The sequence below is a fragment of the Mycetomoellerius zeteki genome, unplaced genomic scaffold, assembly GCF_001594055.1.
Source record: "Mycetomoellerius zeteki isolate Tzet28-1 unplaced genomic scaffold, Tzet1.0 scaffold64, whole genome shotgun sequence".
Taxonomy (NCBI): domain Eukaryota; kingdom Metazoa; phylum Arthropoda; class Insecta; order Hymenoptera; family Formicidae; genus Mycetomoellerius; species Mycetomoellerius zeteki.
This window is the reverse complement of record NW_017257654.1, coordinates 1,954,920-1,978,595: the sequence shown is the minus strand read 5'-3', so window position 1 is coordinate 1,978,595 and position 23,676 is coordinate 1,954,920. Positions and strand designations below refer to the sequence as shown.

The following is a 23,676-nucleotide window of genomic DNA, read 5'->3' as shown; positions in this document are numbered from 1 at the left end:
TGAAGCAAAAAGGAAACAAGATTTTGAAGCCTTAAATCATTGATAACTTTTTGCAATCGCATACAATTGCAATTATTATGACAAGTATGTTTTATAAGCAGCAGTCATTTGCTCAAGGAAAATGAATGTTAAGACTGTATGAGGCCCTAGACGTGCGTAATATGGGAAGAATCCTTTCCACAATGCAAACAATCCTTCGTTCTTTATAACTTTGGTCAGGACATCAATTGCGCCTGTAAATTCTGGTTTGCCATTTATTGTTTTCATGTTTTGAATTCTGAAAGAAAGATCATTAAACATGTGAATCACATATTAAGAATGTTAATTGAATTTTAAACGATATTATGAACTCGTGTAATACCTTGTTTTAGCTATATCTACAGGCATAGAGGCGGCAGTGGTGACTAAACCAGAAATCATAGAGCTTGCAAAATGTAATACTATATTTTCCTCAAAATATCCTATTTTAAAAGAAAAAAAATACAATATAAAACAAATGTAACCATTGTAGTATCATTGATATAACTTCAGAGGATCTAATAACGATGCAATATGTCTACAAACCTGTATCTAGCAATGCTTGTTTTGCCTGAGAGTATGATGCCAACTGTGCTGCGTTTACAACCATAGCTCGTCCCATAGTAGGAATGGCGCCACGCCATAACGTAAAGAGACCTTCCTCTTTAATTATACGGAATAATGCATCGAACACATTTTTGTAATTGCGTCTATCAGCTGCATTTAAAATATTTTAAATGTTTAAATTCTATAATATGTACGTGGATATGTATACTAAACTAATAACATATACAAAGTAATAATCTTATTGTATGGAAAAAATTACAAATTTACCAATAGATAATCTTCCATCTGCTGTCATCCTAATTAAAGCTACTTCAGCGGGTGTACCTACAAATGCTCCGACACAACCAGCCGCCATACCAAGTACCGCTTTTACAATGAAATTTGGTTGCGTATCTTTTCTAAATGAGGCAAACATACTTGATATAAATTCACTTCGATTCTTATATAAAATTTCTTATATAAAATTCTTATGTAAAATCTTATATACAAAATTAACTTTTATTAACTTACGAAGAAACTTCCAGAAGCCATGTATATATACCAAGTCTAGTAGTGGTATATGTGGCCTGTCGCATTAAACCGGCAGATAAGCCTGAATATAATGCTAAAACACCTTCATTTTTCAGAATTGATGATGTAACACTTAACGTCGATGTTTTTGTACCACTTAATTGCATGCGATTTTTTATTAAATCCAAAGGTTGTACAAAACATGTTGCTGCCATACTGTAATTAAATATATATATATGTCCTTTATTGATATTATCTCTTAAATAAAAATATAAATTCCAAATTTATTGGATAATTTTTAATAGATAATTTATCAGACAACTCTCTCTCTTTCTCTTTCTTCTCTTTATTCTGCTTTTTCAAAACAACCTGAATATAATAAATTTCTCTCACAATTAGTACAAAAGATCTGCTTTGACACTCAAACGACCCAATTAATGAATGTTTACGTGTAATTATCACAGATCGTACTGTCTTAATGCATTACACGCAATTGTGATGAAATTACACCTTCTCTGGTCTAAGCAATTAAATTTTATAATACATATACGAGTTAATATTTAATAAAAATTAACAATCAGAATATATTTTGATAAAATTTTATTATTGTATAAATTTAAAGAAAATTAAACCACATTAATATTCTTATTTTCTAAAAATTAAATAAAGTCAGTTAATTTATAAAATAATTGAAATATGTGAAAAATTGAAATAATAAGATTAATATAATACAGATATATTATTTTTTGTACAATTTTTTATAAATTATTAAAAATTAAGATTTTAATAGAGCTATCGGTTATAAGAGAAGCTATATTAATTTATCCAGGGTTACAACTCTATTTATAGTATGCTAATAAGATATATACATGTATAATATGTATAAACAGCTGATTGCATCATCATGAAAAATTCAAATTCAATTTTTATCTTCTGTTTTTAATTACTATCAATGTCAGTTATGTAATTCGCAAGAAGTAATTTTGATAAAACGTAATCTTGACCTTTGAACTCCAGCTTAATGATTACGAAATTCTCTTATAATTATCAAACAATGTAACAAACATATTTTCTAAGATTGTCGCATTTATTCCTAGATGTCACACGTCAAAAATAAACATAAAAAGAACACAAACCCAGATGTCCCACCAATGAGGAACTTTATACCGTTCGGTACTGTCTTTTGGCTGGTCATTTTTAATTAAATTGATTAAACTTGTTAAATATCGCGTCTATATTAATCGTGCTATATCGATCACACGTATCTTTTTGTACAAAATAATTAATCACCCGACATATAAAGAAAACGAAATAATTAAAAAACTGTTTGTCAAAGGACACACGTCCTGCTAGCACCGCTCATGGCACAGAAGAAATTGGAATGGTCGAAATTCACTTGGAGTCATATGTATGTCGCGATTCACGATCGTCCTTTGGACATTCGCGTCATACGTTATCAGCTGATTCGGAATTTACGAAAATAGCAGAAACGCCACCTTTCTATGGCATTGATACTTCGTTAGTGTTGAACTTGAATGTTGGATGCTTCATTTTATATGTGAAGTTACATTATAATTAGATATACATACAGCGTCATATCTAAATATTCATACATTATGACTGTTGGACTACATGTATTATTATTTATGTCTGTTATAAACAATATAATAACTTTTGTAATTTTAAAGATATTGTAAAGTGTGCTTTAACGATACTCAGTAACTATTAATTCATATCACAATAGATATTATGTTCTCTTAATACTTATTATTAAATTTTTGAAATTATTTATTTAAATTTTTAGAGATTCTAAATTTATAATTCTAATATTGTTTTTACGGTCGATAAAGAAGCTGGTGACCTTATTGACAGTAACTAATTATTAACTTCAAGTCGTACGTTTTAATCGATTTTGTAAATCGCGAAAATTTAAATTCTCAAAACATGCAACATATCAGAAAAATATAATAAAATAAACATTAACTGAAATTCCAAGAATTGTAAGAATATATAAAATAATGCAAATATCTCTGTAAAACGTAAATATTTAAATTCTTAAAAATTTGCATAATATATTAGGAAAATATTAAGAAATATTTAAAATTTCAAAAATTATAATTAAAAAATTTTTTAAATATTAGTTTTACATCAAACTTCAAGCGAAAATTTTAATTCTCAAATATATTTTGTTGCTATTGAATAATATGGGATCAAATATGAATTATAACTTTATTAACTATAACGTAATGTACATAAAATTTCTTTTAATTTACATAATACAAAAAATTGTACTTAAAAATTGTTTTATAATTCTACATTTATTTAATGTATATTTAAAACTATAAATTTATAATTCTTTATATTATATATATGTATATATTTATATATTACTTGTAAAACTACTTTTATACATATACAAAATAATGAGATTTATGATTGTTGATCTGTTAAAGTATCATGTGATAGATTGGATGGTAATAGCTCAGGCTCGGTTAAACTTGTTATCATACGTCCATATGAATCTGAAGTCCTAAAAAAATTAATTTATATTCAATTAACAATTGAAAATATATTTTTAAAATCTCAAATATGTATTGATTTATATTTCAAATATATATTCAGAATTTCTTAAACAATCTACTGAAAAGTTGCTAATTTTGAAGTATCGCTTTTCTGTCAACACAGCGATATGTAAGTATAACTTACACATCTTTTAGAAGATATAAGACTTGTTTATGTTCTATTCCTTCCAGCCACAAATTCAATAACTCCTCTCGTTTGCATCTCAATAATTGTTTGCAGGCATTCAGATTCTCCTTTACTGAATGAATCTTTTCTCGCGCTGATGTAACTTTTTCAGATAGTGCACTAAATATCTAAAAAAATATAAAACACATTATATACATACAATAAGTTACAAGTTTCTTGTTAAATTCCAATATACATGTCCATACATACCTGCATAACTTCCATGAGATCCTGATCATGTGACGAAACCAATTCTTCCAATCGTTGATCACTTCGTTTGTATTCCTTTTCCAATTTGGCTTTCTCAATCTCACGTTGCTCGTTTGTTTCACTTGCTGATAAAGCACGGATGACAGAGATCAGCAAACCACTCTATAAGTTATGCAAGACATCTTATTCTGATATAATTCAAAATAAGAGAGGTTTTTCATAATTATAAGATTTGCTTGCCGTTTCTTTTGTCGGTTTAATCCCTCGCGGTGGTTTGATGGGAGGCGTTATATTCATTTTATAATTATAACAAAGAACTATAAAACGAAAAATTGTTACTTACCAATATAAAACTTTATATATACTTTACTAGAGCAGCATTAAATATTTGTATATATTAAATACTTTAGATTTATTAACTTCATTTTTTTATAATTATTATTCTAACCAAAAAGACTTGTATTTTGAGATTAAGGTTAACTCTTCTTAATGTAACTCTTTTCTCTTGGAAATATATAATATGTATGGATGGATGTAAATGAGAAAAATACAGCCGAAAAACCTACCCCAGTCCACTTGAATTAGAAGATTTTTAATTTATTTTAAATAGAAAGTTGAAACATGAATTTTTTATTACAACTTTTCCTTTGCAGGTTCCCTCCTATTAATTATTATAATTTAATCATGTCAGATTTTAAATTATTTTGTACACAAGACAACTTCTCTGTTCTAAATTTTTCTTTACTTCAAAAGTCACCTCCTTCACCCCAACGTAAACAAAAGTCTCCCCTCGCGCTTCTCTGTCCCTCTAGCTCATAAACTCATACTTGCCACGTCACGTGACTACATGAAAATAAAGGCTGCGTTCCGTTTCACGCATGATGTGCATAATGTATCATTTATCCTTATTTAACATTCGATGAATAACAAGAATAAAAGATGCATCATGCGCATCATGCGTGAACGCAGTCAAAATGTCACATGGAGGACAAAAAGCGCGTGAACAAACTTTTATTTAGATATTAAAATAAGCTTAACAAGCACGCAACGGATTTCCCGAGCGAAATCACATGTAAAACTATCATTTCAGTTATGCTTTGAAATAGATTTTAAGAGGAAAAAAATGAGGAACAAAGTGGAAAATGATAATCTGTCTCCAGTTACATTTTTTGTACTTTACATTTATAATTTCCCGCAGCAAAGAAATACAGTTCATGTGTCAAAGAAATGTGTTACGTATATTTGTGTTTTCTATCGACAATTAGAATAGGTTTGCATGATTGCAAAATATTTTCATAAAGAATTTATTAATTGGAAAGAAATGCCTGTTGGAGGAGTAATAAAGATCGAATCTAATTTCTAGAATTATTTTATAAAAAAATTGCTTATCTATAAAAAATAGTAAGTATCTTGGAAGCCAATAATTAAATTTAAACTTATTATTATCTTAAGAACAAAGGGATTAATACGTAATGCAACACGTAATCGGCTGGTATACTTTAATATGTTAAAAAATATCACGCATGGATATAAATTGGAGAATTATAGACACTTGCGATAGCGTTACTCCTCCTTTCATTTTCAAATATCACAGAATAAATTTTATACAATTTTTATTGTACAATATTTCAGTTCTTAATTGCGATGGAACTTACAATTGCGTTTCTGCAAAAAATAATTTCCGATTATCAATAATATTGGACCAAGTTTATCAAAGAGATAAGAATTTTGTAGAAAATGTAGAATTTAGCACATTATCACGCATACGTATACAGGTTTATGTTCCCTTCTTTTGTATAGATTCCCTTAAATATCTTTTCTAAACTTTTATGTTAATATAGGTGTTATAAATATTAATTAAGTTCATATATTAATTATATATACATAAAAAATTATACAATTTATAGAAAATTGTATATTTATATAATTAATATATAACTACGATTAATTATACAACTATATTAATTATACAATTATATCAACTATAAACTTATATATCTATCTTATATATATGCATGTATTTCAAATAACGTAAGGCCCTTTTATAAGAATTTGTTTTCTAATAGTGCAATTGAGACAGAAAAAAAAATAATTGTTTCAAGTGCAGAACTGAATGGAGCTTCTCACAAATGTGCTACAAATTATAAAAACAGAAGGAAATAACAGAAAGAGTTGAGTTGCTCTACTGCGTAGAAGTATAAATCACATGATATAATATTTATAAAATATAAAATATAATAGAATATGAACGTTAAACATATTTCACCTAAGCACCATTATATCTTCGAAAAATATCTGAATAAAATAAAATAAAAAGAGAAAAAGAAGAATGTTAACATATAAATTATTCAGGAATGTACCCTGTTGATAAAAATAAAATATTGAATTATACGTGTGTTCGATTGCTTGAGATGGAAAACAAATATTTCTTTGAAACGGTCAAATATATTTCGGAAGAAGAAAGTAAAGCTTTTTCTTCGCTTTACATTTGTGGTAACTGATCGATTGGCGTGGCAAATCTGAAATCTTCCGGGAAGAGCTGGCTTGCATGTGGGTACATCAATTTGTATGATTGTCGGATTGTGACATCTGCAACACCAGCGGTGTCTCCAATCTCCTTCTGCGATCTCTTATCTTCCGATGCCTGTGTAAGATAAAACTGTATGAAAATAAACTCAATAGTGCCTGTTTAATTACAGACTGTAATGTCACCATGGTTTCGCATACCTGTGATGCCATATAAATTGCTGCAGCAGCGACAGAGATGGGCGATCTTCCAGGTACAATGTCAATTTCCACGGCTTTTCTAGCGATATGTGTAGCGGCTCTCTGTACCATATTGGGAAGGCCAAGATTGGAACAGAATCGAGACATGAAATCACCGGTCGTAATGAGATCCACACTGGTTTCGAGAGCCTTGAGAATCAACTTAAAGCATCGACCAATTTCTTTCTTGCTTATCTTGCTGACTGCACAAATCTCTTTAAATGTACGTGGCACTCCTTCCTGTCGACAGGCAATGTACAAACACGCGGAAGCAATTGCATCATTTGCACGACCTTTCAGATTTTTGCCATCATGCACTTGTTTGAACAATGTATTGGCTCTGTCCACAATAGTTTTCGGTAAATTGATACGATCTGCCATACCATTAATCTCGCGAAACGCATTAAGTAGAGTTCTATCAGAACTACTCATCTGAAAAAAAAAATATTTTTTTAGTAATGACTTACTTTATCATTTAAAGTAATAAAAAGAAATTGAATACTAACTGTACGTCGATTTTGATACTTGGCGGTACCAAAGCCATCAAAAGACGCGGCTCCTGTTCCTGGTCCAATCATTGTAGACAAGTCTGCACCATTGAGGAGTGGATTTTCTGGGCCACCAACACGCGATGGATCCACTCCTGATTTTTCATTGCTGAATGTCCTCCATTCTGACCCTACATCTATCACTCTGTTAATACATAAAAAATATATGAATGTATCAAATTTATTGAAGATCTATCTTTACACTTGTATCTGTGACTGCTTTACCTATCTCCCACAACTAATCCACATTCTGAACAAATCTGATCTCCTGCCCTATAATCTTCTATAAGTGGAGCATCTGGATGTGCATAACAACAAACCTTGTTTGTAGCATTCCTATAAGAAAATTTAAAAAATAAATATTTAACTTTTGAGAATAATTCATACATTTGGCATTACTTAGATAAATCTTATGCTCAAACAGATCTATGGCATGTTTCTGCCAATGTCATTGAAGACAAACGGACAAATAAATTGTTCATCCTGATTTTATTTCTAATTGTCAATATTATATCGAAGCTTAACATAATTTTACGATCGTGCACGTTAATTTTGATTTAACTATTAAGATTATATTTGTATTACAGACCAACTTTATGACGATTAATTTATTCCTATATTGATAAAGTGTGCCCTATATAGCAAATAAAACTGTATAATTATATGCAATCTTAACCTTCTTATACTTCAATTGCGATATCGGTAAATATTAAACACGACTCGTGATCATTGTTACATTTTCGTCCGAAAGTAATATTCATTTTTCGTGAAGCTTACCGTGACGAACTTGCCATGTTTTCGCATTCGTGGATAAAATAAACTGGAATAAACTAACACTGTTCAACACTGACCCAGCACCAAAAACTCCAATAGAAGATACTGGAAGATACATCCAATACTGGCAATCACTGGCAATGCACTTATGCACTGTTAAGCCCAAGACACAATGCGAAGGAATAGCGATAGCGATAGGAACAACACGATTTCAATCTATTAGAAATCGGATACACCGGAATACACAGTTTCTGATAGGTTGAAACTATGTTATTCCTATCGCTATCGCTATTCCCTCGCATTGTGTCTTGGGCTTAATGTACAAATTCTGCAATGCCTACAATTAGTCCGGATCTACAATAGGGATGGAATCCATAAGCCTTGTGTCCACTGTCCACGATGCTAGAAATTGGTCCGAGATCTCGGAGAGAGAAAGAATTAACCAATCACATTTAAACAATTTAGTCACATGATCAATGCGATTGGTCAATTCTTTCTTCATTCGAGATCTTTGACGGATTTCTAGCATCATGGACACTGGACTAGTCCGGTCTTACCTCGGATCTACAATAGGGTTTTAAGCCTTGAGTCATAAGAAATGGACGAATCACAATCGATTATTCCCCTCGGATTCGACTGTAATTGGTCAGTTTCTTACGGCTTAATGTGAGGTCTATAATAGAAGTCGTAGCGATCGTAGAGTCTTAAGTCATAGAAAATTGACCAATCATAGTCGAGTATTCTTTTCATATTCGACTGTGATTGGTTAATTTTCTACGACTTAAGACTCTACGACCGCTACGACTTCTATTGTAGACCCCGCATGAGTCTTAAAACATCTATTGTAGATCCGGACTAATCTCAAGCAACGTCTCAAGATGCTAATACGGCTCTCTGATTGGTTCATGCACTAGCTTAAGCCATCTCGAATCTGGAGCAACATCTATGGATTCCGTCCTAGATGTTTTAAACCTTATGCGGGATCTACAATAGAAGTCGTAGCAGTCGTAGGGTCTTAAGTCGTAGAAAATTGACTCATCACAGTCGAATATGAGAAGAATAATCAACTGTGATTGGTCAATTTTCTACAACTTAAGACCCTACGACCGCTACTACTTCTAGTGTAGACCCCGCATTAAGGGCCACTGTCACCAAGCTCAATTGATCTAACTAGGCCAGTTAGTCCATCGGAATTGACCAATCGCATTTGTCATTTTATTTGAAGACTTGACAGATTGGTCAATTCCGATGGATTAATTGGCCCAGTTAAGTTAGCTTGGTGACAATGGCCCTAAGCCGAGAATAAAAAATTAATCAATTACAGTCAAATTCGAGGAGAATAATTGACTATGATTCGTTCATTTTTTACGGCTTAAAGCTTAAGGGCGCGTTCACACCTTGACGGAAAAGCAGTGGCCAATTACAACTCGCGCTGGTAATAAGTAATACAAAAAGCCGAAATTGTCGAATACCAGCGCGAGTTCTGATTGGCTGATGCTTTTCCGCTTTCTGCTTTTCCGTCAAGGTGTGAACGCGCCCTAAAACTCTATTGTAAATCCGGATTTATGCAAAAGAGCGATATCCTCAGTACTTAAAGAGCCTTACAATGAAAGTAACAAAATAAAGAGCCGTCTTCTATATATTTAGGCCGGTATTCATAATCAGTTTTTATATTCAAGATCGTCTTATGCCTAATTTGTGCTTCGATCTTAACCCTAAAATCCTAAAATTTCAGTCAAATATTCAGCCAATAGAGCTGCCAGTCTTAATTAATTCTAACTAAAATCTGTATTCCATTGGCTGAATTTTAGGGTTAAGACCGAAGTATAATGGCCATTCTACAATAAGCCATTAATCATAAATCAAAAGTTAGAAACTGGAAATTGACGACTATGATTGGTCAATTTCCAACTTCTAACTTCTGATTTATGACTAATGGCTTATTGTAGAATGCGTGTAAACCAGGCATTAAGTTCAAGGACGCAGCACAGACTCTTGCATAACGCATAACGCATAGTGCATAAGCGAATCAACTAATCAAAATCTTTCCTTTCCTCTCATTCCGTGGAAAAGAAAAATTTCAATTGGTCGATTCTCTTATGCCCTATGCATTACGCGTTACCCCGGATCTATAATAGGGTTTTAAGCCTAAAGCCATAGAAATGGGCGAATCACAGTCGATTATTCCTCTCAGATCCGACTGTAATTGGTCAATTTCTTACGGCTTAAGGCTTAAAACACCTATTGTAGATCCGGACTAAGAATAATCGACTGTGATTCGACCATTTCTTATGGCTTAAGACTTAAAACCTTATTGTATAATAGATCCGGATTAATTGGTTAATTTCTTATGACTTAAAGCTTAAAACACTTATCCGGGGTAATCTGTAAAAATTGACCAATCACCTTCGAGTATTCCCTTTTTACCGTCGAATAAGAGGAGAATACTTGACTGTAATTAGTCAATTCTTACAGATTACGGTATACGGCATACAGTTACGGCCAATATAAACGCTCCCAAAATTGGCCAAAATGTGCAAATAAATCCCAGCACTGCACTGGCCAATAAGACTATTCTTTTTGACTGAACTTTTACACCAGTTCATCTTTCTTTCTCTTCTTTTTTCCTGGAGAGAAAAGGAAGAAAGATGAATTGATGTAAAAGTTCAGTTAAAAAGAATAGGCTTTATATCATACTATCGACAGTATAAATGATTACAGGCCGACCCGATTTACAATCGTAGTTGATTAATGCTTAGACTGAACGCAGCAAGCGTCAAGCAGCGGAGCAGCAACCAACCAGCGAGACGATATTTTCACGCCACTGTAAATATCGCTTCGCTGATTGGTTGCTACTCCGCTGCTTGACCCTTGCTGCGTCCAGTCTGAATTAAGCACAAGGTCGGAGTACAGATCTTTACATAACGCATAATAAAGTATAAGAAAATTAACCAATCAGTTTTCTATTTTATGGAAAAAAAGAAAATGAAAAATTCTGATTGGTTGATTTTTTAATTAATTATGTGTTATGTAAAAAATCTATGCTGCAGTCTTTACTACACTTGCGTTTCGAGATTAAAGTATAATACATAGAATAACGTGTCGAAAAATTCTTATTGCAAACAATGGAATATTATCATACTCTTTACATATAATATAGATGTCTAAATATAATTATTCAAAATTCTTAAAGTTACTATCTGTGACCTACATAATTAAAAAAAAAGTATATGGCCTGTATTCAGAACGCGCTTACAACGATGTTAGCGCACTACTAATATACTATACTTTACGTCATGCATATTATAGAATTTCAGAGATAAAAGCACGCTTTTATCGATAAAAGCGCGTTTTGAGTACGGGTCTTTATGTATACATATGTATAAACATGTTTTTTCTTATCCACATGTTAAGGCTAATTACAATAAGCTATAATTTTAATTACAATAAGCTATAATTACAACAAATTATAATCTTAATATTATGTTTTTCTAATATTTATTAACGTTTTTTTAACAACTGATTTATTTTAACATTAAAAATTAATTTATAACACACGTGTCTTCTGTAGAAAATCGATAATTATGACATTATTTAAATATAAACAAGAAACAAGAAATTCATAAAAAATTAAATAATCATACTATTTAATTATATGCATTATATTGTGTGTGTGTGTGTGTGTGTGTGTGTGTGTGTGTGTGTGTGTGTGTGTGTGTGTGTGTGTGTGTGTGTGTGTGTGTGTGTGTGTATATATAAGTATATAGCATGCATAATGTACATATATATATGTCGATTTAATTAAATAATAAGTATAAAAATAGATTATTCTGTTGACCCGAGTCTAATATCGATAGAACCTTCTCCACCATGATAAGGTGGAGAATTCGTTTGTTCATCAACGTTGTTATGAGTTTCCGATGTTGTCGGAAGTGGTGTATAATTTTTATCAGTGTTCGGAGTTTCTTGAATGATAATGATTGGTTTGGTCCAATGATTTCCATGTTGATGATGCTGCCATTGGTGCCCTGGTGGAACATTATGCCACTGCCACGATTCCCTATTAGAATTTTGTTGCGGTATATGTCGTGTGTCGTCGGAGGCAATAATCATCTACAAAACAAATAAGTATATTTGATAATGAAATAACAAAACGAATATATTTGATATTGAAATATATTTTAACTTATATAGGTGTGGCTATTAAATAACGAGACTGATGCTCTGTAAAACATTTTATTTTGATTTCATACATATTTACTTATTATCACCTTCAATATACACCTCTCCTCTATCCCTACAACGCTCCATGCGAATCTTCCATTGTTTGAAACAATGCTGGAAGTCTTCTTCTGTCAGCTCCTTCAGGACGCGTGCCGCTTTCTCTTTCACAGCTTCAATGGACTCAAATCTTGTTCCTTTTAATGCAGATTTCACCTTAGGAAACAGATAGAAGTCGCACGGTGTAAGATCCGGCGAATAAGGCGGATGGTCTAATACTGGGATGCTGTACTTGGCTAGAAACCTCTTGACAGACAATGTGGAATGAGCCGGCGCATTGTCTTGGTGGAGAACCCATGACTTGTCTTTCCACAATTCGGGTCGTTTTTTCTTTATTCTTTCACGGAGTTCAGCAAGAACGTGAAGGTAGTAATGTTGATTAATAGTTTGACCTTCAGGAACCCAGTGAAGGTACACAATCCCATGAATATCGAAAAAAACAATCATCATTGCTTTGAATTTTGATTTGCTCATTCGAGCTTTTTTGGCTCTCGATGAAGTTGGGCTCTTCCAGTGCATGGATTGGCGCTTCGTTTCGGGATCATAAGTAAAAAACCACGATTCGTCACATGTTATTATCCTTTCCAATAAGTTTGGGTCATTTTCAATGGCATTCAAAGTGTCAGTAGAAAGATTTTTGCGAGCTTCTTGTTGTTCAAACGTGAGAATTTTAGGCACCATTTTGGCACACACTTTTTTCATGTTAAAATTGTTATGTAAAATTTGCCGTACACATTCTTTGTCAATTCCTACAGTTTCAGCAATCGCACGAATACTTAACCGACGGTCAGATCGAACCAGATTACCGATTGTTTCGATATTGTCATCCGTTTTTGACGTGGAAGGGCGACCCGGGCGTGAATCATCTTCAATGTCTTCTCGGCCATCTTGAAAACGCTTAAACCACTCAAAAACACGTGCACGCGATAAACATTCATGGCCATACACTTCTTTCAATAAATTATAAGTTTCAGTAGCGGTTTTTCCAAGTTTCACATGAAATTTCACAACAATTCGTTGCTCTATTGTTACACTTACCATTTTTCCGGTGAAACAAAAAAACAACTCTAATGCGAACGAAAGCTACGGCTATACGGATTTGTTTACAGAAGCGAGAGGTACTGTATTCGAAAGAGAAGGCTTCATGCTAAACAGCTGTCGGTCGCTGGCGTTTGGCGCATGCGTACTTCTTCTGTAGTAGTGTCAGTCTCGTTATCCCCCCCCCCCCCTCGTATTTATTATATATTTATATGAATTATATATTTACATATAAAATCTATTTTAATTTATACATTTGCATTCTATTATGAATATATCAATATTTATATAGCATTTGCAATTTTTATGTCACAATAGCCTAGTTTCCACCGAGGGTTCGAACCGGGTCAAAATGCAAGAACCAACCAACTACAGTCGAGCATTCCCCTGTAATTCGACTGTAACATTCGACTCAAACCCTAGGTGGAAATTAGGGCAATGTTCGATCTTCTTAACTCTAAAATATTTCGAAGATCAACATCTCAAATCGGATACTTACGAAAACGAATAAATTCAGCCCAGTAAACACAATATTACATTTTTTAAGATTAAAACATTTTTTTTGTATAAATTTTAGTCGTCAAAAAATTAAAGAGCGAAAAAATAGTCGACTCCCAGTAAACACAATGTTACATGTAATGCACATGTAACATGAAATGTCAGCTCAACAAGATAACTGTAATATAACACACTGTGTTTTTTCGCTCTTTAATTTTTTGACGACTAAAATTTATACAAAAAAATTGTTTTAATCTTAGAAAATTATTACTGGTATATACATATATATAGATGATTACAATTACTCGAAAAGTTTTTCGATACATAAAAGGTTGATTCTTTACAAAAATATTTTGTAAAGTTTGAGGATTTCAAAATTGTCGCGATTATTGTATAACTTATAAGTACATACTATGTCGTTTGTCTTTGGGTTTTGGCATACCCACTCGATGTCGGAAGTAAATCTATTGTTTTGCTGCTCAATTCGTGGAGGTCCCCATCCACGACCAGGATTGTTCCCTCTTTGATCTTGGAAGTCAGGATAAGTTGACCACCCTGGATGAGCTTCAGTCTCGATGGCTACGAGCAATGCAACTGCAGCTAATAGTATCTTCATTTTCTGTTGTTTAAAGGAAATAAATCAAATAAGTAAAGAAATGACCAATATAATTAAAACTTAAATCTTGATGCTTAATGATAATTATATATATACATTATAAATACATTTTTTAATTATACAAATTGCGTTCCGCTTACTGTCTTTTGAAATGCAATTATAAACTGATGCTAAAATAATAACGTCACAAATTAAATTGATAGTCAATTTAATAATATTGCTAATCAGCAACTTGAAACATTGAAAAAGACTTATTATTGCGAAAAATATTATCAGATAGATTAATAGCGGATAGATTTTGCATAAATTATGAATTATGTAAACTACGCACTTTTAACATAAACTTTACAAATGTATAAATTTTAAGACGTTTTTAAATTTTCATCAAGAACAAAAAGAAAAAATATACAATATTTTTAATTACACAATTTAATCGATAAAAAGTCTTTTAAATCCGTGGATTTGATCGCAACTTCACTTACAGACTTACAGTAATATTGCTAATAGTATCTGAAGAAGAGCCAGAAAGCCACGATCATTAACGGGGAAAAACTGCACTTAGCTAATAAACCGTCGTTTCCTTATATAGCGATTTATTGACACGCAACCTCCGCTCATCCGGCGTCCAATTGAATTCTATTGACACAATCAACTGTAGGTGAAACGGAGATTTTGATTCATGAATGACGTCGGCAAATATGACGCATTACACACAATTTGTATGGACAATACGCAAAAGACGATTCGCGCTATTAAAATCGATTAGGATCTTCTTTTCTTCCTTCTCCCTCTCTGTTTCTTTCTCAAGGCAATTCGTCGTCGTAATACCGGTTTGGAGTTTTGAACGAACCGGTATCGTGAAATTACGCGAATCGCTTCGACGACTGCCGCTATCATTAAGCAACGAATTACAGGACGCCGTGAGCCGGCGGCCGACGCGGAATTATTATAATTTATGTCACGGTTCATCGCCACGCCGTACGTCGCCATCGCGTATATACGTCCAGCGTATGAAAGGTCAATAAATGTCGCACTGGCTGGCACGCTTTTTTCTAGATCTACAAAACAAGTGATTTCCTCGCTTCGCACCGTATTCAATGTTTGCATATTCAATGGAAGTAGTGGATCTTAATAGATAAACTTATGTAATTTCAAAATAATGTTTTATGATGTAACAAGGAAATATTGAATCTAATATTTTTTGTGCTCTACAATCTATCCAAAGTCCAGCGAAATCGGTGAGGAGCTGTAATTTCGACGGTTTCCTTGTAAGCCTTTGTTAATAACGCATAATGAATTTAATGAAAACGCTGTCAATGTTAAAGAAATACGATTTCGTCGTATTTGTATATATGTTTAAGTATAATATTTAATGAATTTTCTGCAAAGACATATAAACTTGTAAACGTTACATTTAAATAAGTAGTAACGTATTTCCGTTATTAAAAATTAGTAATCTTATATAATTGTTATTATATATTTTCTTTCTAATTGACACAATTAAAAAATTTCATAAATTTTTTTGCGCGTAAACATCCAAACCTACATGCAACCTGTATGTCGGCATACCGAATTACAATTCCAACCGTCAGATGGAACCACTAGAATTATCGTAACAAGTCATATAAACAGCGTTCTTTGACGGAGAAAAAATTAAACGTATTATGGAAGAGATTTTAAACATACAATTACTATGTTTTTGTTGAATTTACCAAATTTTATCGGTTCAAAAGTCAAATGTTCAACCTTTTAAAATTGTTTATCTACAAATCTAAACTATATCTATAAAGTCTAATTTTTCTAAAATAAATAATTTAATATTTCAAAAATATCAATTATCAAAGATTCTTGTTTGATTCTTGTTTCTATCGGTATATCCATATTTCATTTCTTTGATCAATACGTGCCAAAGGTGATGAATCAGTTCGCGTTTTACAGCGAACACATACCCCCTCTTCACATTAAAGCGCTCGATAATTCCGAGAGTTCTGTGTTTTTATCGCGATCGCTTTTAGAAAAATCTTCCACGAATATCGTTCGCTTCTTTTTCTCTCGCCGTTCTATTTTTCTTCTTCGACCGGGCAACGGTCCAATCGACCACGGTCGTGTTCCGCGGCCAAAGTAAAACGAACACAAGGTCCTCAATGAACGAAAACACTCTTCGTCATGGAGTGTGGTCGGTCGAGCACCACGATGTCTCGGTGTCGCCGTAAAGAAATATGCCTCTTGGACTTTTTGCCGCGCTATCGCAGGCTCTCTATCGCCGATCCCGATTACTTTCGAGGAAGCCGCGCTTGAATCATTCGCGTTAATTCGACGACGTTTCTCTAATTTTTTTTCTTCCTTTTTCTTTTTTGTTTTGATACGTAGACATATATACAGCGGGCTCTTGGGCTTAATGCCTCTCTTATTACTGCGCGCAACTATTGCCTTCCTAATGAATACCGTAATTTATATTACGCAGCGGTTGCTTTTGTCGGTTTATTGGGCGCGGAAACCGGGGACTTCAAAGGCATTCCCTTATCATTTATGTTTCACGTTATTTGGCTATCGTCGGGTTATCGATCGTCGGGGAATTTTGTAATACGATTATTTTTGCGCCGCAAATTAAATGCGTATAATTACGCGACGTTCTATCTAGGCGATAATTAAGCGGATACTATTATCAATTATAAGTTTCACACTCTAGTTTGAAAAATCGAAAATACTGAAGCTTGTTAATATCAGAAAAATTAATAACGAATGGCGTGTGAACGGCTTAGAGTTTTACATCCGAACAGTTTTAATATGCGTTTTTTTGCGTAACTTATTGTATATTGAATTTATGTTAAATTGTATCTGAAGAGGGCTCGATCGTGCAGCCGAAACTTGTAATGTAGAATTTCTGTTATTTATTTGATACTTATTTTATTTTTAATTAAACGTTATATTTATATTCAGACGGAATCTAACTTAATTTTTTATGCTTTCACCAATTTTCAAACTATATTTTTAACGTATTGACTCTTACTTTGCCCTTTAGTTATTGTTTTTTATTTTTCATATAAAGAGTCCTTCTATTTGTTAAAAGAAAAATTAATATCAGAAGACACAATGAAGTTTTCTATCTAATATAGAAAGAAAAAGAAAAAGGATGAACCGTGCAAGAAGTATTTTCAGCTAAAAAGAATAGATCTTCTAATATTAACAAAAATTGAATATGTGGTCAGTTTTGACACTCTTACGTATCATTTGTTTTTATTATTTGAATTTATCTGTTTCTACGATATTTTTCAAACGACATTAAATATGTATGAGAAAATGGGTAGAGAATAGAGGACGCGATAATGCAATTTTAATGCATATGCAAATACATTAAAAAGGCATTACATCGTTTAACGTGCAATTACTTGATACTATTAAAGGCGAATCAACATGTCATTATGGATTCAGTAATATCGTGAAAAGAAGGAAGTTCTCGTCAGGTCACAGACGTCATCACTGCTGAATCTCAGGGAATTCGTTTCTTTCTCTTTCTCTTTCCATCTCTCTTTATCCTCTCTGTTTTCTCCGGTGCAACTTTTTCTCGAAATAATTGACGCGTTTCTCCTTCGTGGCGATCCCACGAAACGCGCTCACACGTATAGATCCAACACATGGGGAAAAGAGGCCGTGAACATCAATGCGTCCCTCCGCGATGTGACAAGACCGACAGACCGCATGTCCATCGTGTCGGTCGGGGACAGAATGGGACAGAAGGAGAGATAGAACGCGGAGTTCACGAGCGGTCGAGTATTCGAAATCGAGAATACATCCCCGCGACGACGACGACAACAACTATGACGATGGTGTGGGAAGGAATCTTAGTTGTAATGCGGACTACAGAGAGCATTATTTATTAATAGCAAACCCGATGATGCGCGTGTGCACGCACGCGTGTATGCGTGCGCATGTGCGTGCGTGTGTGTGTGTGTGGGGAGGGGGAGAGGGGGATACCACCGCTACGAGGGAGTGGCGTGGCGGAACGCCATGCTAGAGCGAGCGCAACAACACGATGAATCGTGGAACGGATCCCTCGTGCCCCCTCGAACCCTCCTTTCCATCACCGGGATACGATCTTCCTCCTTTTCATCGACTTCTCTCTCTCTCTCTTTCACTTCAGCCACCACTTCAGTCCTTCTATCCTTCTCGCTCTTTGCGCGGTCCTTTGCCACACCGCTCGCTCTTTCTCTCTTCTTTCCGCTTCGTGTCTTTCTTGCTCTCGCTTACTCGCTCGCGTTTAACCTCCCTCTCTCTATTTATCTATCTATCTCTGTCGTTCGGTTCTTTCCTCTCTTTCCTGGCCAACACATGGATGCGATTCTCGCGCGCGCACCCAAGGGACGGTCCGCCGTTGTAGGAGAGTGGACGAACGCTTTGTCGGCGCCCGCGGCTGAGATCAAACGCACCGGCCGTTTCCTCCTTTTCCCCGCGCCGTAACACGACCAAGGTTCCACCGTTCGTTCGTTCGTTCGTTCGTTCGTCCGTCCGTTTGTTCGTTCGTTCGTTCCTCCGCTCCAACCTCTCCGCCGTAGTCCTCCTCCATCTCCTACTCTCTCGTTCTTTCTTCCTTTTTCCCGCCGTATCATCCGGCAAACCGCGCCGAGAGAGTCCAAGCAAAACCGACCGACGCCGGTTGGCCGACGAGTCGCTCTCTCGCCGCGTTCGCTCGCGGCAAAACTGTATTATAGCCTTCTCCGTATCCTGTCCGGCGCGTCTCGGGGGCCACCGTCCATCTCGCGACCTCTCCTCCCGCCCCTCCTCAAATCGTCCCTCTCTCGCGATAAATATTTACCTCGCCCTTTTGACGCGGTTACCGTCTAATCGACGCGATCGCGCGGAATCCTCGCGACAGTCAGCCGGTCGATCGATCGACCGGTCGACCGATGACACCCTGCGATCCGCTAGGATTACCGTACCCGAATATATGGTTGCATTTAGCAGAAAAAGCAGTTTTGCAACTGTTGTAAAATTCTAAATTGATCTTGCTCTTAGTTCCTCATTGAATCTAAATGTATAAAATATAAATCAATCATATTAAAGAATCTTACAACAATCGCAAAGCTGCTTTTTTTTTGCTAAACGCAGCTAATCGTAAGAAAAGAGAGTACATATAAATATTTTTTTAAAACGATCGATCCAGAGGAAGTAAAAGATATAATTTTTTATGCGCGTTAAATGTAGATATTTAATAAAATAAAATTTCTAGAACATAATTCTTATGGATAATTCTTATTAGTATAATTTTGATAAATGTACAATTTTAACTAATTAGACCAAAAGTATGACTTTAAAAAGGGTACTTGACTCTAAAAGAATATAACTGTTAACCCTACGATTCATCTCATACAGCACAGATCATTCCAACGTTGCAAACGTTGTAGTAAGCTTACTGTAACGTTACTGTAAGTTTTCGTTCTTTACGGGGCATGACAATAAATTTCATCCCCCTATCATTTAATTAGTGACGCTGACGTCGCGGATACACGAGGATTCAACTATCTCTTCTTTTTCCAGATAATTAAAATCGACATAATACCATTGAGTTCAATTTCCGATACGTTCGAGACAAGCGGGACTAACTTACATTTGTTCGCTAAGGGATTAAAGATGCGTTGACTGATGTGACTAATATGAAATCGAACGCGTCCCCGAATTATAATCGGTTTTGATTTCTCTTTGCGCTTTATCTGATGCGCAGGTGATCCCTGGCGAGATCAAAGCGCTTAGGCGAAATTAGAGAGAAAGAGAGCGTGTTCCTTGATGGTGGCACAAGACGCATCTGGAAATAGTTTATTATTAATAGATGACTTGAATTCAACACGGAGAGAGAAAGAGAGAGGAAGAGAGGAGGGCGAGGGCGAGGGTGAGAGAAAAGGAGAGAGTTTGTGCATGCTGCCGGCGTTATTTCGAGGTTAGTCTGTACCCGCGTTTTTGAGCCGCGCGTTTTATTTCCCCTTACCGGCGAAGAGCCGCGTCGCGCGGCGCTCCCCTCTGCCCCTCTTCAAGCCCCTATCCAAGCCGCACCGAGCCACCATCCTGCTGCCTCCGAACCTCCCCGCGCAACCCCCGCAGGCTCGCCGCTGTTTCCCTTTTGCCTCTATCCTCCCCTTGCCGCGTCCCTCTACTCACCGTTCGCCCGACTCTCTCTCTCTCTCTCTGCCGCCTCTTAAAAACGAGACTTGCCGCCGACTTTCCGACAAAGGAATAAAGAAAAGAAACAACTAGCCACGCTACTCGGCTGAGGATGGCACGGCAAACCGTACCGCAACGCGGCACGGCACGGCACGGCGCGGCGCAGCACGCCGCAGCGTGGCATGGCGGGTAGAGAGCCTTTCTGTATAGGGAGTGTGAGGGGGATGCTTCGGGCCGACCGACCGACCGACCGGCCGGTCGTTCAATGGCGTCGCCATCCGGGGGCTCGCCCTAGGAAATAGAGAATTCCAAACGACGGAATTGCGCGGGATTTACTTGGCGCTCTCTCTCTCTCTCTCTCTCTCTTTCTCTCTCTCTCTCTTTCTCGGAGAATCCGTGCTGCATCCACAGCAAACGTTCCGCCGTTACGATCCGGACTGTACAACCCATTTTAAGATATGACAACTCCGTGGGTATTCCATCGATATGTCACAAATTTCGTGGTTTTTTTCAATATATAAAAAAGGAAGGAAACACATTTAATTAAAATACCTCGAATCAAGATTCAATGTATTTTATGTTAAAATTTCATAACTTTCTCCTGGTTTCTACAAAATTTTATCATTTTTTCTGACTTCAAAGATATTTTTAAATTTTTTGTATTTTCGTTCTAATTTAGAAACTTTTAACGTTTTATTGAGAGATCAATTTAACGTAGTAATGTAAATTACCATTGATATTAAAATATTGTAATATTTCTTTCCTTCAGAATTGGAAGGTATCGATCGAAGAAATTGCTTTTGTCTGTTAACAGAATTAACTTTCTTTGCAAAAGTGTCCTATATTTGAGGAAAAAAAATTATTTAAAACGAAAAAAGTGTAACTAATTGAAATGATTTTCTCAATTATTTTTTCGTTTCAGCTATTCGTTACACGAACTAGAATTTAATTGCGATCGTGTAACTTTTTCTCTAGAGCGAAAATGCGAAAAGTGAAAATTTCTATGTATGTACATACCAAAAAATTTTTACTTTTCACGGTCCCTTAGAGAAGAAGTTACACGATTGTTCTCTAGATAAAAGCTACGTTTGAAGGTTGAAGATTCACTTGGTATTTTATTTTTTGAAATCATATTACACCATAGAACGTGAGAAGGGACTGACGAGGGACTATGTAAAAGCGTAGAGGTGTCAGTATATATGTACATATATCTCGCGACGTATAATATTTAATTTCGCGCTTACGCAGCCAGCGCGCGGAACGTTGCATACAAAGGAGGCCTGTCGTGTTTTTGTTCAAGTTAATTGTTTCTTTTTTTTTTATTGCGATCGAGCGTGCTGCTAACAGTAGCGCACGGCGCATTAGTATTATAGTAGGGGGAAGAAGGAGAGTAGAGACGAATGGATGAGGGATGGAAGGTAATCGTCGATGTATAGGTGAAAGGTATCCTGAAACACAAGCCGGGACTCCTTCGGCGGCGGCGACGCCTATGTTTCTTCTGAAACACCGCTAGGAGATAATAGCGTGCGGGTACAGTCTCCAAAAAGAGTATCACCGATTTGACACGGACGGACTTTCCGAGTAGTATTGCGCAGCACTAGGCCGAGAGTGAGTCTCTGGGTGAAGCAAAATGTAAATAAAGAATATCTCGACGAAAAGAACAAGAATGCGAAATCGGAGCGCATTTCTCTAATTTGCCTGTCACCCACCATCCCCGCTCTCCCCTTTTCTCTCTCTCTCTCCCTTTTCTCTCTACCCCCGTCGCTGTCTTTCATCTCCCCGTCTGACTCGTGATTCATTGAAGCGTCGAAACAACACAACCGCGCGTTTGTGAACGATGACGTGCGTGTCGTCGACGTAAACACCGAAGTGATCTCAATGACGAGGGTATCGATTCTTACAACGGAAACAGGCCGGAAGTTTAGGGTTTCCTTTTTCTTTTCTTTTTTTTTTTAATAACAATCGTGCGATTAAGTTTCTCTACGTGTAATTTTACACACGCGGGAACGGAATCAGCCTATTTACCGCGCGAATACTCGGCGCGAGACGAGAGCAAAATAATGAATTTGATCTTTTGGTTATCGATCTTCGTGCACCGTCGTTAAATTCGGGTGATTACTATAACGCGTGATTACTATAATTCAGGTCAATTTTTCGATCACGAGATAAATAGCGTCATATTTTATGTCAGTACGCGCCAGAAGAAGTATATCTAACTTTTTTCCTCATTTATCGCTGTTGGTGAAAAAGTTGAACGTCAGATTGTGAATTAATCAATGAAACAATAATTTAAGAGAATGTCTCATAATCCTATTTAACGAAAATTGGGGTATATATGACGTCACATAAAGTTTTTTTTTTAAGCTGAACTTCTTGCGTAGTTTATCTTTTTCTTTTCATATTGGAGTAAGAAAGAGAAAAGATGATCGATATGTGCAAAAAATTCACTTAAAAAGAACAGACTTACAGAAACTCAAATAACATTTTCCACCGGGAAAACTAATGCAACACCGATACAATTGAATGCAAATTGATTCACATATTTTTGATATATTAATAAATAATTTAATTCTTTTCAGGCTATGAGGTTATCGTGACAACAAAGAATATGTAGTTAAGAGTCAAATTATTTATTAACAATGAAAATATATAAATCGATTTGCATTCAATTGCACTCAGTATGCACTAGTTTTCTCAGCGTTGCATTAGTTTTCCCAATGGAAAACGCTAAAGATATTTAATGGTTTCCAAATAAGAGCAAGAAAACAAAAATTTTTTAATGTTATTGAAAGTATCAAGGAAAATCCTAAAATCTTGATATATGTATATGTATGTGTATCATACATATACATATAGTATATACAGGGTGTTTCCAAATTAAATGGCAAAACTTCGGGAGCGTGTAGAGGAGTAAAAAACTAAGAAAAAAAGTCCTATAGACATATGCTC

At 35.2% G+C, this 23,676-nt stretch overlaps 4 protein-coding genes across 5 annotated transcripts; all 4 read right to left on the bottom strand.

Annotated features, from left to right (window-relative positions):
• Positions 1-63: 63 nt before the first annotated feature.
• On the bottom strand, positions 64-2,535 carry LOC108728740 (mitochondrial 2-oxoglutarate/malate carrier protein). The gene is made up of 6 exons (XM_018457479.1): positions 2,232-2,535; positions 1,096-1,311; positions 853-983; positions 565-735; positions 362-461; positions 64-277 (listed from the first exon to the last, which is right to left on the bottom strand). Exons 1-6 carry the CDS (start codon positions 2,288-2,290, stop codon positions 76-78), a joined length of 879 nt encoding a protein of 292 aa, XP_018312981.1. The 5' UTR covers positions 2,291-2,535; the 3' UTR covers positions 64-75.
• Positions 2,536-3,525: 990 nt separating this feature from the next.
• On the bottom strand, positions 3,526-4,865 carry Sec8 (exocyst complex component secretory 8). The gene is made up of 5 exons (XM_018457512.1): positions 4,620-4,865; positions 4,294-4,370; positions 4,054-4,215; positions 3,802-3,971; positions 3,526-3,625 (listed from the first exon to the last, which is right to left on the bottom strand). The coding sequence occupies exons 2-5, from the start codon at positions 4,348-4,350 to the stop codon at positions 3,526-3,528; spliced, it is 489 nt and encodes a 162-aa protein (XP_018313014.1). The 5' UTR covers positions 4,351-4,370; positions 4,620-4,865.
• Positions 4,866-6,425: 1,560 nt separating this feature from the next.
• On the bottom strand, positions 6,426-8,265 carry TfIIB (transcription factor IIB). The gene is made up of 5 exons (XM_018457539.1): positions 8,145-8,265; positions 7,593-7,703; positions 7,326-7,512; positions 6,781-7,251; positions 6,426-6,697 (listed from the first exon to the last, which is right to left on the bottom strand). The coding sequence occupies exons 1-5, from the start codon at positions 8,159-8,161 to the stop codon at positions 6,536-6,538; spliced, it is 948 nt and encodes a 315-aa protein (XP_018313041.1). The 5' UTR covers positions 8,162-8,265; the 3' UTR covers positions 6,426-6,535.
• Positions 8,266-11,925: 3,660 nt separating this feature from the next.
• Positions 11,926-15,159, bottom strand: LOC108728783 (uncharacterized). Of its 2 annotated transcripts, none has more exons than XM_018457541.1 (3): positions 15,057-15,125; positions 14,371-14,577; positions 11,926-12,254 (listed from the first exon to the last, which is right to left on the bottom strand). In XM_018457541.1, exons 2-3 carry the CDS (start codon positions 14,572-14,574, stop codon positions 11,967-11,969), a joined length of 492 nt encoding a protein of 163 aa, XP_018313043.1. In that variant the 5' UTR covers positions 14,575-14,577; positions 15,057-15,125; the 3' UTR covers positions 11,926-11,966. The 2 variants fall into 2 exon arrangements, with proteins under 2 accessions (XP_018313043.1, XP_018313042.1); XM_018457540.1 differs by having other exon boundaries at positions 11,927-12,254; positions 15,065-15,159.
• Between the last annotated feature and the right edge of the window lie 8,517 nt (positions 15,160-23,676).